General features: G+C 46.4%; 1 protein-coding gene across 1 annotated transcript; it reads left to right on the forward strand.

Moving 5' to 3' along the window:
• Positions 1-2,619: 2,619 nt before the first annotated feature.
• Positions 2,620-3,051, forward strand: T265_05193 (hypothetical protein; the record flags this gene model as incomplete). Its single annotated transcript, XM_009170137.1, has 1 exon — positions 2,620-3,051. The coding sequence occupies one exon, from the start codon at positions 2,620-2,622 to the stop codon at positions 3,049-3,051; it is 432 nt and encodes a 143-aa protein (XP_009168401.1).
• Between the last annotated feature and the right edge of the window lie 12,260 nt (positions 3,052-15,311).

Here is a 15,311-nt window from a genome sequence, read left to right on the forward strand (position 1 = left end):
AATGTCCATGGCGAATTGTTTATTGATTATGCGTACGCCTAACTGGCTGTTGCTCCGAATGTGCGGAAGGCAGTTTCCGCGATGCTCTAGGTGCTCTTTTACAACGGGCTGTAGGGTCAAACATCGTTGTGATTGGTGGTGACATGGATGCCCAGATAAACGGATTGGGCGCCGGTTAGGCCCGATCGGGTCGTCATCTTAGGTTTGACATGGGCCGTGCAGGCAACGGTAGTTTCCTGCTTCAAGTTTGTGCCAGTCTGCAATAAAGGTTTTTTCCCATATTGGCCCTAGGCCTGAAACTCACGAGCTAGCCTTCCCACCAACAACAATCACCGATGGTGTAGAACGTACATCAACGCCCGAAACCAGATCGAGAACACCTGTACAGCGCGTTGTATATAGAGTATATGCCGCGAAAACATTCTGGGACTTCTGACGCCCATATGCACCATTGGCAACCGGCACTCGGCCAACACTTTGTCATGATTGGCTGTTGGATTCAGGCCTCCGACTAGTCAAAGCTCACTTCGTTCCCGGACAGGCAAGCCGCCCGAACGTTCGGCTAATCTTGTGCGGGATAAGCTTGTCAGTCATAGCAGCGCCTAGCTGCAAGAGGTAAAACGTTATTTGTCTGGAATTATGCCTAAAAACCCGGCATTGAAACGTGTTCACTTATAAGTGATAACTTATAACTTATAAGTTATAACCTCGAAGTCAGGAGTCTGCTTGTAGTGGCCTCATTGGCTTGCGGATCCTCTCTCTCCAGCATCACAGTGCGATGCTTCACGGATTCACGGATTGATACACAGGATCGAGGNGGCCGCATGTAAGTACAGAGCAACCCCAGTACAATACCCGCCATTGAGGCAGTCAAAAGGATGTCACGGGTTCGTGGGTTCACGGATTCACGTATTCACATTTTGATACACAGGATCGAGGCTTTCGCCCAAGTTTTCCGGGTCGGTTTTGTTCTTGTCGTTCAACGGCTGTCGCTCTCTTGAAAGGCGTGTAGCACTGATCTTCCTGTCCTCAGTGCGAGGTAGCATGCTTGCCAGAGCGAGGATTCGCACAAACAGATGTTTAGTAATGCTTTGAACTGGGTCCTAGAAGGAGCGTGGACAACCGTCGAAGGAAAGCCATTCCACGCCGCTACTACCCGAAATGAGAAAAATTTTGCTTAGTGAATGTGTGCGCATTGAGTTCGAAAATATACTTACCATGTCCCCGCCGTGTGTTTGCTGGGTCCACGGCGAAAAACCTGTCGACAAAGATTTGTTCCAACAGGGCATAAGTAAAGGTCCCCTCGGAGGCGACGATACTACAGGGGAAGGAGATCAAGCATTGTAAAGTTCAGTGAACGTTTGTTGATTCCTTCCACATTTCAGACATTGCTTGAAGTATAAACTTCTTTCGTATTTTCCTTCACGTTTATGTCGGATCTGCTGAAAGACACGTGGTACAGTCATGAATATACATTCGTATTGAATCATTGCTGTTGAATCCCCTGGGAATCAACGGTGAACAAGGGTAACTTTCCTTGTTTTCTGACTACTCACGAGCAACATGACTTACACCTGTTTATTATGACACCGTTTCGTTTTCTTGCTGCTCGTTTTCCCCTCGCATTGTTCCTACTTAAGGTCTGCTTATCCCTCAGTAAGTGATGTCAATGTTTGTTGCCCGTCTGTCATTGCCAGCAAGTTCGCCTCGATTGCACCTATTTTTTGAGCGCCCACTCCGACGGAAAATCGCGCTGACCGGGTATCGAACCCGGACCCTCCGGACGGCAAGCGAACGCGCTATTAACTTCACCGACCTGACGTCCAGGAGGGCCGGTTATTTTGTATCACACATGTATCACGCCTGCCAGATAGCCTTTTGCTGAGCTTTGTTTTAAACGGACGAAGCCGCGTAATCTGACCTGTCGCGCGAAACGAGCGTCTGCGTCGACGCCGACTGAAAGACAGTCCCTCAAGTCCCGAACCTACTGACTCCTCCGCGGTTACGGCCAATTCACTGTGTCAGACTGCCACGATATGTATGTTTGTACATCGTCTGATACTTACTTCTTGTTGTCCCTATAGAAATCCGTGCTGTGACAATGAATACTTCCCGCTCCTGCAGATTGTGTCATTGTTGATTGTACGTTTTCTTAATTCATAATGCTTACTAATCCGTTCGTCTGTAGCACCAGTTCCTGTCAGTCTTCAATATATCATCTCCTGCCCGACGTCTATCTGCTCCTATTGACTACTGGCTACGAATTGCGCATAATCTAATAGTCGCAAACGTCCTGTGAGATCCTTAACCGTCCGGATCTTACAATTGCTGTGTATCACCTATTGACGCTTCTATTCAATCAATAACCGTTGTTTGTTTGTTGTTATTACAGAACCATACCGAATACAACGACAGTCTTCTCGACTTAACAAAGGACCTCTGGTGCGTATACTCAGATAGTGTGTCAGCCGCATATCTTGCATCAATCACCTAGGTTCGAAGTGAAACCTAAAGTTATTCAAGATATCGCAATCCGACGATGGATTGCGTCCTCAAGTATTGTCACGTAACGCTTCTCCTACAGAGCGTGGCGAAGTACATTCATCGGATAATCGCCATATGGAGCTGAAGCTCGCACGTCTGCGTATCAGGGAGTTTGAAATTCAACTTGAACTGCAGAAACATTCTGAAGTGAAAGCCAAAAAGAGCAATCAGGACGAATGCGATTCGCACACTCAATTTCAATCAGATCCAGCTGATTCGGAGTCCATAGCCTTTGTCCTGGAAAGGCAACTGGAATTACAGAAGCACGAATTGCAACGCTTTAATGGGAACCCGAAGGACTATTGGGCCTTCATGAAAGCGTTCAGTAGTACTATTGAAGACCGTACCCGAGACGATGAGGCTCGCCTGGGTCATTTAATACAATATTTTGACGACGAAGCAAAAAGAAGGATTGAGCATTGTACGGTCCTACGACCCAGAAAAGGTTACGGGCTCGCGAAGGAAGTTTTAAGGAAGCGATTTGGCCAGAACTACATGGTGGCCTGAACGCTTATTGACGACTTGATCACTGGGCCTACTATTAAAGATGGTGATTCGTCCGCCCTATCCGATTTGGCACAACAGCTGACCGTGTGTAAGGTAACATTAAGAGAAATGGATTATTCGTCCGATCTTAATTCCCAACATACGATTCAGACCATTGTACGCAGATTACCTTCTCGACTTCGTTTCAAATGGGCCAAAGCTGTCGCTAACATCAGACGAGAAGATCGTAAGCCAGAAGTTACTGACCTTACTGCCTGTATTGAAGCACGCGTTGATAGCCTGTGTTCGGATTACGCCGAACTTCCTCTCAGTCTAGTGTTCGAGGAACGAGGGAGAAAGAGGCCACCGCTATCCGGTTAAATACACGGTAGAAATATTCATTCTACTCAAAAGTTTGCTCCGCGTACCGGTATCGATTCTCGCTATGGTGTCTGTGGCGAAGCCAATTTTCCTGGTCAATGTGCGCAATTCCTTGCGGAGTCATCAGAAATGCGTCGCGAAATCGTATTACGCCGTGACCTATGCAACTTTTGCCTACGCCCGAACCATGTCGCGAAATTCTGCAGGTTGCGAACAGTCTGCTCTCTCAACGGATGCAACGGTCCTCACCACAATTTGTTACATTTAAATGTTGTTCAGAATGCTGATGAACCAAGCGTATCATCACACCACACTTCTCTACATCACTCCGATCAAGCGTTTCCGCGTGTTTCCTCGCGCGGTGTAGCTCTTGCGATCGTTCCAGTTATCGTCGGAAATGGAGGTCGAACCATCAGTACATGCGCCTTTCTCGACAGTGGCTCAGATTCCTCATTTATCTCTCAAGTCCTTGCGACAAGACTAAATTTGCGTTGTCAGCATACCAAACTCAACTTGAAAACATTGGCTAACGGTAAAACTCTCCCGTCGACAGCAATTGGGTTTGATGTAGATTGTCCGGGTTCAAATGAGTCAATCTGTGTTCAACGAGCATGTGTGGTGAAGAACCTTCCTAAAATTAACCGAATTGTTCCGAAACACTACCAGCTAGCAAGATGGACACATTTAAAGGATGTCCTATTTGATAAATACAACAACACCAAGATCGGTATTCTACTGGCATCCGATGTACCTAAGGCTTATTGAATAGAGAAACAACGGAAAGGCTCCTCAGACGAACCATTCGCTATCGAAACGCCACTTGGTTGGACATTGATGGGTCTATTTTATAAATGTTGTACACAACATTCCTTTGTAAATCACACGATAATATGTGATTTTGAGAAAAACCTGGAGCGTTTTTATCAGCAAGATATGCTGGATCCTGGACCTCCAAAATACACGATGTCCGTTTTAGACCGAAGGGCTCTAACTATAATGCAAAACACCGTGATATTCAAAGACGGCCATTAGGAAATAGCATTAGCATGGTTGACCAATCCTTACTCGTCACCTGATAACAAGTCGGCCGTCTTCCGTCGATTAGGCCAGCTGCATTGACTACTTTTGCAACACAACGAGCTGCGCGAACGCTACTGTGAAGTCATGAGCGAATATTTGAAACAGTCTCACGCGGAACGGGTGCAAGAATCACCTTTGGGTTTGAAATGGTATCTCCCACGCCATCCCGCTTTCCACCCAATGAAACCAGGAAAGCTTCGTATAGTCTTTGACTATGCCGCAGATTTCAAAGGGTTTTCTCTGAATGGAAGTTTGATGTCAGGTGCCGATTTAAATAATTTGCTCATCGGCGTCCTTCTTAGGTTTCAGCGGCCGTGGGCTAGACGCACGCCGAAAATTTCTCTGAAACCGTGGTTCGAAGGGGGAAAACTTTAACATAAAGTTTTAACATTTGATGGTAATTTTTCGGGCGTATGAGATCTTCCCAAACGGCCGCAGTTTTGTTGAAAGTTGTTTAAATCTACTCAATCCACACGATATTCAAGACCCGGGATATTCATATTTTAAATGGCTGCTATGGCTGAGCATGTGGATGCGGAGGATGATTTTGTGGAGAATTTAGCTCGCCAAAGTTTTTTCTCATTCAATGCATTTCAAGTCGCTTTGAGAGAGTACCAGACGAAACATTTCGTTGTTTTCGTCCGTATAGACTCCAAAAATAGCAGCAATTCGCCACTTTTGTATGAAAAAGCCTACCGTTGCAGCAGACATCCCTGCAGACGAAGCAGAAGCCGTGGAATTCGTCGCACCTAGTAAGTTAATGGTTGACTGTGTATACGTTGTAGCACAGGTCGTACTGATTGTCCGGCAAGGTTCCACGTTCGCCGGTACCATGGGTGCTTGAGGGTTACTTCCTACTACCTGGAGCACAACCATCCACGCAGCAAGTTTATTTTTGACAGGCTCCCCATCAACCGGCGACTGACAAATGATGAATTAAAGGAGTGTTCTACCCTTTTGAAATACGGTGCTCCGTCATCGGAGATTCGGCAGTACGTCGCCGACCACTTTGGAAAGGTACTCACTATCAAGGATGTGCGTAACTATCGCGTCAAGTGTCGACCCCCATTGTTAAGTAGGTCGTTGGTTACCTTTTAGTTGGTTTCTTAGATGACATGTCGTCCATCATAGCCAAGTTTCGAGAGTGCGGTCGCGTGCTGCTGGTGGAATCGGAGGGTGGCAGATATAGTCACCTGTGCTTTTCTCGAACGCAGCAGATAGCACTCTTTAGACGTTTCCCGGACGTTGTAAACGTTGATGCTACACACGGTACTAACCGTCTTGGGTAAATAAATTTCGAGCCACTGACGTTCGCTGTTAAGTTACAAGCTTTATACATTCCTTGTGACAGATGGCATGGGGATAGGTCGACCGGTAATGTATGCCTTTGTCGAAAGCGAGCATTTTGCGCCATTGCGCAAGCTGTTCAGCTTGTTCAAGGATATGATGGGTGGACAATATGCAGTCAAAACGTTCGTCATGGACAAAATGACTTCACAGATGCGGGCTGCCAAAGCTGTATTTGGCTGCGACGTAATGCTGTGCTATTTTCACGCACGGCAAGCCATCCGGAAGCACGTATGTTTCATAGCTTTGGTGTAACTTTTGCAGACAATTTCCAACCACAGTCGACACATATTCCACCGCATGGCTCGCTTTGATAATGCAGCTGAGTAAGTGACTGTGCACCAAACACTAATCCCGTAGATTTCGCCACGATTTGCAAATCTTGAGGCGAACAGATCCCAGTTTTGTCTCTTATTTGACTGCCCACTGGCTCCACATCACTCGAAAGTGGGCCATTCATGCACAACGTGGGTTGGTACATTTTGGGAATGTGACCAACAACCGCCTGGAGAACGCCAACGGGCGTTTGAAGAGGCGCGTGCATCACTCAGATAGCCTGGAGCATGCCGTTCTGAAGGTCGCTCATCACAGCGAATGGCTAATGCGGGAATATGAAATGCACACCACTTATTGTTGTGACCGTCGAGAAATTCGGGAGGGAGACATCTACGTTCTACGTGTGGTTTCCCGGATGACGACATACGCCGCTAATCAGGTTCTCAGGCACATTGGAATATGCACGCCAAATCTGCTATACAAGCAGACAGATCGCTTCAAGGTGAGAAGCCCGTTGTTAGTAACAGTCAGTTTGTGGTACAAACCCCCAAATGTTCTCAGACAGTAAACACCTCGGCCGGAACCTGCACGTGCATATTTTACCAATCAATGTGGCTGCCTTGTGTACACCTATTTTCAGTATTCAGAGGCCACTCGTTCCCATGCGGTAAGTTGATTGATCGAACATGCAGTGTCTAGGTCAATTTCCAATCCATCAAAGGTGGCTTGCCGAATATAACCTACCGGAGGAAGGAGTACCTTTATCTCTGGTTCCAAAGCCAGATCCATCACCAATAGAGCATTTGCACAAGCAGCTTGATCGGTTGGTTGGCAAACTGAAGCTGCTGGATCCGCGTAAGGCTGCTGGGTGCATGAAGCGTCTGATTGTCCAAAGCCAGCTGATGTTGCGTCAAAATGCAATTAGTGCACAGGACAACCAGCCTCTGGTGTTAGATGGCAACCGCAAACAACCACGGTGGCGTTCGACGTCAAACGACGCTGTTCCCTGTGGTCTCTGTGGCCAGCCAACTGACCCTGCTGATTGGTGGTGTCAACGTGATCGACTTCCATATCACCGTTATTGCTGCGGCAATGAGCCCTGCCCGCTGTGTGGAGAAAATCTTCAGGCGCGTCCACCAAGTGAGTGCACATGTATAAATTAAACTATTCCCATTAGTTGCCGATCAGTCTACCTACCGTTCAGCTAAAAGAGCTTGCTTTGATGTTGATCTTGATCGGTCCATGGAGGACAAGCCGAGTGTGCCCCGTAAGACAGTCGCAATCAAACTGTTTTGTCCAATTTCGGAGTTGATGGAGACCGGTAATTTGAGGCCTAATTTTTTAGCATACGCTTTGCAGACCTCGCTTTCGAATCCCGTGATGACGAGGAATTCGTGTGATTGTAACTCGAAGGCCCCAAATGCCGATTCAATGAACCCATGGCAATCCGCAACGACTATACATTTATCCCTCATCACGGTAATGGGAATTATGAACCACTAGGTAAGCAAACAAATAAAATTCCATTACATCCAGATGCTTAAGTGCTGTTCCAGAAGGTTAATTGCTTGCCCATTTTCCGTTTCAGAATCCTTGTCCCGTGAAGTGGATCTTAAGAACATGAAAAATGGAGCGACTACCAATTAAGCTTGTATCAGTGATGCCAATGAATAAAATGCAATTCGCCAATGGTGTTTTCGTAAATTCATGGCGGGCGCATCATCAACGCGTGGAGTTATGAGTATGGAGCGCCGTCGTTGGCGATTGTATTACGTTGCCGTGCATAGGTGAGGCCCCATTATCTGCGTCGCGAATAGCAGTTACGCTAAGTAGCCGAGGTGAACGACAGCTCATTGTTTCGGGTAATGGAGGGAGTGGTTGAGGGGGTACAATCAAGAGTAGGATTTGGGAGCGCGCTATCAAAATGGGTGGTGATTGCATTTTGACAGGCGATGACCACCGTTGATCGTTGGGTTAGTCTATTATGTGTTGTCGGGGCATTATGGTTAGCTACGAGCATGTGTGCGGGCCTGGCAGTTACTATAGGTAGTCACGTAGGTTACGTCAAATACAGTTGCGATGTTTACTGAAGGTAGCAAACATAAACGGCATCGAGTAAGTATGAGTATGACGATGAATAGCCAAGTTAGGTGACTTCGAGTACAGTTGTGAGTATAACAGGCTGTCAGATTATGCTATCACTCATAGTTGAGTCCCTGTTTATACTGGTCGGCATATATATTGGAGTGATGTTTACAGTAGGTAGCGAAGATAAGCGGCATCGCGTATAGTATGAAAGACCCTCAGCTTTATACTAAGCGTTGCACATAGACTCAGTTGCTGCAATTACGATAAGCAGCCAGGGTAGGCGATATCAAGTGCGGTTACGAGTATGACGGGCAGCCGTTGGTCGTTAAGACGTCACGCATAGCCCAGGCCTACTAAACAGCGTCGCATATAGGCACTGGCCTACCAGTTTCAATAAGTAGTCAAGGTAGACGATATCGCGTACAGTTTTGAGTATTTGGTTAATCGGTCGCCATTAGATTAGGTATGTATGTACAAGGACACTGACTCAACAGGTACGATCAATAGCCAAGTTAGATGACCTCGAGTACAGTTGTGTGTATAACAGGCTGTCAGATGTGGCTATCATGCATAGCTGAGGCCTTATTTTTACCGGTCGGCATATAAATTGTACTGATGTTTACTGTAGCTAGCGAAGACAAGCGGGATCGCGTATAGTTAACGGTATACAAGACCGTCATTGACCATCGGATTATGCTACTCTGCATAGGTGCAGTCTCATTATCAACGTTGCACATAAACGCGAGCCTAGCAGTTACAACAAGTATTCGAGATGAGTGAAAACTAGTAGAGATACGAGTACAAGGGGCCGTCGTTGCTCATTGGATTGGGCTGCCGCGCATATGTGGGGAACCCTAATTAGCGTCGCACATAGACACGGATTCAGCAGCTACAATAGGTAGTCGAGGAGGCTACCGTCATCGTGGTGACCGCTTCATGATTGGTGGTCACCATCTATAGAACGTCATAGTTATAATAGGAAAGACGCCCACAGCATTCTGGCAGCACTGTATTATCTACAAGCTAGCTATGCATATCTGGGAAAGAGGATCACCCACAGGTGTCCCTCGCACTGCCACTGCAAGTTTGTGCTGTTATCTAACTTTATTGCACTTATGGAACACGAGATCCATGGGGAAAATGTCTTGTGAACAAACAAAAATATCCCATTGGTTAAATCTGTCGTGTCTAAAGCAAACAAACGCCTGCGACTGATCCTATAGGGTGGCATCTGTATTAAATACTCTTAAGATGTTATTTTTATTCCTCGGGAACACCGCGGAACGCCAAAATATGCTAAAGTGCGATTTCCTGTTTTATGTCGCGTAAACCGGCAAAAAATCCAAATCGGCGATGGTCAATGACCTTGACATTTCGCTCACTCAAACAAAATGCTACGTGCAACATGTCACGGGAAGGTGCAAATTGATTAGACTAACTTCACATAAAAATGGCAACTTCGGAAACCCTATAGTTTCGGCGAACTCAGTTTCGGCGTGTCAATAGCCTGCGGCGTTTCAGCGCGAAAGGATCGCAGTGATGGCCGATACACAAGCTATGTTCCACCAGGTTCGGGTTCCAGAAGAACATCGTACTGCTTTGCGTTTCTTGTGGTGGGATAATGAAAAACTCGAAGGGCCTCCGCTAGAATACAGAATGTGTGTTCATCTGTTTGGTGCCAAATCCTTCCCCAAGTTGCGCAGCATTCGCGTTGAATCGTGCGATTCTAGACAAAGGAAAATCTTACAATGTAGACCTTGTGAAAGAAGCCAAACAATGTTTCTATGTAGATGCTTCGTTATTCAGCACCCGAACTATTGATGAAGCCCGTATTTACGCGGGTCAGTTAAAATCGATGCTGGCAGACGGCGGATTCAGTCTTTCGAAATGGGTGAGCAACGATTTATGGGTATTGAAATTATTACCAGAATCTGACTGCGCGGTAGACTGTGTCCAGCTTTCATTAAACGAACCATCATTTCATCGTACTCTTGTTTTGAACTGGAACCTAAAGGAAGCTTTCACGTTCAGCCAATTACTTCACTCGCCACCAGAAAGAATGTATCGTCTTACGTTTCCTCCTTTTTTTACCCTCTGGGTTATNNNTCTCCTGTCATTCTAACTGCTAAACTTTTACTCCAGCAGTTATGCAAATTGAAGTTTGTATGGGATCAAACCATAGAGGGCGTCGAGCTGGATTTATGATCGAAATGGTCACGTTCGATTCAGCTGATCCAAAATGTCGTCATACCTAGGTGCACAAAGGGCCCAGGGTTTTACAGTACCACACAACTTGATTTGCATGTCTTTAGCGACGCATCTGATTCGGCTATGGTGCAGTCGCTCACTTTCTGTTGACCAAGCAGAATGGAGAAACATGCTGCAGACTTGTTGTGGCAAATCTCGCGTAGCTCCCATTAAAACGACTACGATGCCTCGCTCAGAGTTAGTCGCGGCGGCGGTTGCAGCGAAGTTGGTGAAACAGATACAAGTCAACAGTAGAGTTGCCATCTCTTCGACAACCTTATGGACGGACTAAATAATCGTCTTATATAGCGTCCGAAACGAATCAAAGAGATTTCCTACCTTGGTTGCCAATAGTTTGACCGTTATACTGGACTTGTCTAGTATCGAAGAATGGAAATACGTTCCGACAAAATACAATTCTGCTGACCTTGCGTCTTGTGGCGTGTCCGCTTCCGATGCGTAAAAGCACAAGCGCTGGTTAGATGGGCCTTCATTTCTGACACTCGATCACAGCTTATGGCCGCAGACTCCATCTAGTGCCGCAACGACGGATTGTACTGTATTTATGTCGCTTGTCAATATACCTGATGAACCTATACGGTTCTCTTCCATGTAAATTAGTGCATGGTGAACGACAGCCACTGACCGACAAGAACAAAACCGACCCGGGAAACTTGGACAAAAGCCTGGATGCTGTGTATCAATTCGTAAATCCGTGAAAGCCAAAGGAAATAAATCTGATTTCACGGTTAGAATACGTCAAATCTTGGACTAGGTTGCTCCGCCTAGTGGCGTGGTTGTTAAAGTGTGAAACATATCAACTGAAGAAAAACGAGCAACAAAACACGCCATTGACGGTGTTCGACCTGCGTGAAGCCACAAAGGAAGTTACGCGATTGGCACAATCACAAACACTTGGAAGAGAAATTTCATCGCTACAGAACACATGTTCCGTTGTCGACACCGTGACAACTCATCGACCGAAAAAGGACAAGAAAGTTTGTCGCTCAAGTTTATTGCGTAAAATGAACCCCTTTTTGTTCGACGGTATTCCCTGGGTTGGCGGGCGAAGACGCTGCGCTACGCTGCCATTTGAGACTAAGTATCCTATAATCCTCCCTTCGAAGCATTTTGTCACTCATTTGCTAACTGAACACTGTCACACTTTGAATGGTCACGCGGGACTCAACTTCGTCGTTTCAAATTTAAGTCAAAAGTACTGGATCCTGAAGGTTGCAAAAACGGTCAAATCGCTATTAAAAGACTGCTTCAAATGCCGCCGTTGGTTCGGGCAACCCTGTGAACAAGTTATAGCTCCACTACCGGCTGATCGAACCCTTTGTTACCAGGATCCATTCACAATATGTGGTGTAGAATATTTTGGTCCGATGTGTGTTAAGCGTGGACGTACGGTCGAGAAACGCTTAGGCTTCCTGTTAACTTGCTTCAGTTCGCGTGCAGTACACATCGAAGTGGCCCATTCCATGGATCCTGATTCCGTCCTGTGTGGATTTAATCGATTCGTGGCTCGCTGAGGTTGCCCTCAACGCATTTACAGCGATAATCGGAGTAATTTCACAGGAGCCGAATCTGAAATAAAAGTGCTTATGTGTGCGTGGAGTCAAGAGAAGATCCGGAATGAAATCCTCGTTCTCGAAGGTGATTGGATTTTTATCAACCTGAAAGCCAGCCACCAACGTGGAGTTTGGGAGAGAATGGTCCACTCATCTAAGAGCGCACTTGCATCATCCGTTATGTTGACAATGAAATTCTTCACGTTTGTTCTGTCCCATTTGTAACCCCCGCTTCACTTTTGTGTATAGTGTGTATGTATGGGCTGACGCTTGTTTGTCCTTACCACTTCACCCATTTGGCCTTGAGTTCATCCGACCATTTGTATCTGACTTTGCACGTGTGATAGTCGCACGTGGGAGCCTGTTTCCTCCCTTGCTTTGTACTTTTGTAGTCCGAGTGGACTGTTTGCTTTGGACGCGTATCTACCGTCGAGGTTTGTATAATTTGTGAATTAATCTTACCCCAATGGTACCATATAGAAACCCAGCTCCGACTTTGTTTTGCCTGCCCGAAGGTTCTGGTATTACGCGTCACTCGAAGATACCGTTCGACCGTTCCAGCATTACTGATTATTCTGGAGGAACAGCCGCTGGCTGATGAAATCTTGTGTACAACGATAGTGGAAATTGAACCTAGGTAGAACGACCGTCCATTGGTGAAGTAGTTCGATGACCGCGATGATCAATACGCATTAAGTCCTAATAAATTGTTACTGCTTCGCCGCAGCGAATCGGTTTCCCTTCCGGTGGAAATACCATGGCGGAAATTTCACCGAAGATGGCGCCAGGCGCAAAATTTTGCGGATATATTTTGGAAGAAATGGATGAAGCTTTTTCTCCCGACACTGTTATTGACCCAACGTTGGACACGAGTTCATCCAAATGTTCAGCCGGCGGACTTGGTTCTGATTGTCAACAAAGGCGCCCCCAGAGTTCATTGGTCGAAAGCCATCATTGAGAATATCGTGGAGGGATCGGACGGCTTAGTGCTTGAGGCGATTATCCAAACAGCCGCTGGTCATGTTCGCAAGGTCGTGCGACACTTACTCAAGCTCAAAGGAACCATTGAGATCCTTGACACTCCACCAAATAGGAATCCAACTCACTTGTCGATTCCCGGGGGGTGTTACGTTCGGTGAACGTTTGTTGATTCCTTCACACCTACCGACACTTCATGGCTCTCATTCCACATTTCAGACATTGCATGGAGTATAAACTTCATTTGTATTTTCCTTGACGTTTAGGTCGGATCTGTTGAAAGACCTGTAATACAGTCATGAATATACATTCGCGTTGAATCATTGCTATGTATTACCTATTGACGCTTCTATTCAATCAATAACCGTTGTTTGTTTGTTGTTATTACAGAACCATACCGAATACAACGACAGTCTTCTCGACTTAACAAAGGACCTCTGGTGCGTATACTCAGATAGTGTGTCAGCCGCATATCTTGCCTCAATCACCTAGGTTCGAAGTGAAACCTAAAGTTATGAAGATATCGCAATCCGACGATGGATTGCGTCCTCAAGTATTGTCACGTAACGCTTCTCCTACAGAGCGTGGCGCAGTACATTCATCGGATAATCGCCATATGGAGCTGAAGCTCGCACGTCTGCGTATCAGGGAGTTTGAAATTCAACTTGAACTGCAGAAACATTCTGAAGTGAAAGCCAAAAAGAGCAATCAGGCGAATGCGATTCGCACACTCAATTTCAATCAGATCCAGCTGATTCGGAGTCCATAGCCTTTGCCCTGGAAAGGCAACTGGAATTACAGAAGCACGAATTGCAACGCTTTAATGGGAACCCGAAGGACTATTGGGCCTTCATGAAAGCGTTCAGTAGTACTATTGAAGACCGTACCCGAGACGATGAGGCTCGCCTGGGTCATTTAATACAATATTTTGACGACGAAGCAAAAAGAAGGATTGAGCATTGTACGGTCCTACGACCCAGAAAAGGTTACGGGCTCGCGAAGGAAGTTTTAAGGAAGCGATTTGGCCAGAACTACATGGTGGCCCGAGCGTTTATCGACGATTTGATCACTGGGCCCACTATTAAAGATGGTGATTCGTCCGCCCTATCCGATTTGGCACAACAGCTGACCGTGTGTAAGGTAACATTAAGAGAAATGGATTATTCGTCCGATCTTAATTCCCAACATACGATTCAGACCATTGTACGCAGATTACCTTCTCGACTTCGTTTCAAATGGGCCAAAGCTGTCGCTAACATCAGACGAGAAGATCGTAAGCCAGAAGTTACTGACCTTACTGCCTGTATTGAAGCACGCGTTGATAGCCTGTGTTCGGATTACGCCGAACTTCCTCTCAGTCTAGTGTTCGAGGAACGAGGGAGAAAAAGGCCACCACTATCCAGTGTTATTACCGATCAATACCGAACAAAACGATAGTTTTCTCGACTTATCAAAGGACTTTGTTTGCGTACACTCAGTATCTCAGCCGCATGTATTGCATCAATCACCAAGCTCCGATGTGAAGCCTAAAAGCATCGCGAGACGTGTTTTGTAGTCCACGGATTTGAGGCCGACAGCCATTTTCGTAGCGGCTCGCTGGACACGCTCGATGAGGTTGATGTCTTTCGTGCGTCCTGAGTAGACAACGTGGTTGGCGTATTCCAGGAGCGGTCTGACGTAGGCCCCATAGAGTATTCGGAAATCCATGCGAATAATACAGAGAAGGTGCGCCGAATCGTCCGTAAAATAGTGAGTGCCTTTTGGGCCGATTTCTCATGGTGCAGTGAAAAGGACAAGTTTGAGGAAAGTCAGATACCAAAATATTTCGGCGTCCATCCTCATGTTGTTTTCTGGTCCTTTCTCACCATGTCTGACAAAGGCATTCACTAAGTCTCTTAAAATTACATATGGACGCACTTTTCGTCATTCAGCTAAAGGTGTCAGTCCAACGACCATTCGTTTGCAGCGTCTACATCCATTTAGTGCGCACTGGCATCGGTACCCCAGGATTGTAGCCGGACTGGCCTTGCTCCGGTTGTCACTTGTCCCACAACACCAAGCGGACGACAGCTGTCCTCCCGTTTGTACCTAAAACGAATATAAAAATACATTCATGCATGGGGTGGCCTGAGCGTACCTGTGAGGCTTACGGCTAACGTCGACGTACAAGGTGTTGCCGCTCTCGTCTTAGTGGGGTCACACCAACCCTAGTCCACTTCATCACTCAAACATGGCACACATGTTCTTCCCTCTTGTCATCTAGAGCGATCATATGCGCAAAGTGCTAATAACTTATGATTTCTTGATTAC

This window comes from Opisthorchis viverrini (genome assembly GCF_000715545.1).
Source record: "Opisthorchis viverrini unplaced genomic scaffold opera_v5_94, whole genome shotgun sequence".
Lineage (NCBI taxonomy): Eukaryota > Metazoa > Platyhelminthes > Trematoda > Opisthorchiida > Opisthorchiidae > Opisthorchis > Opisthorchis viverrini.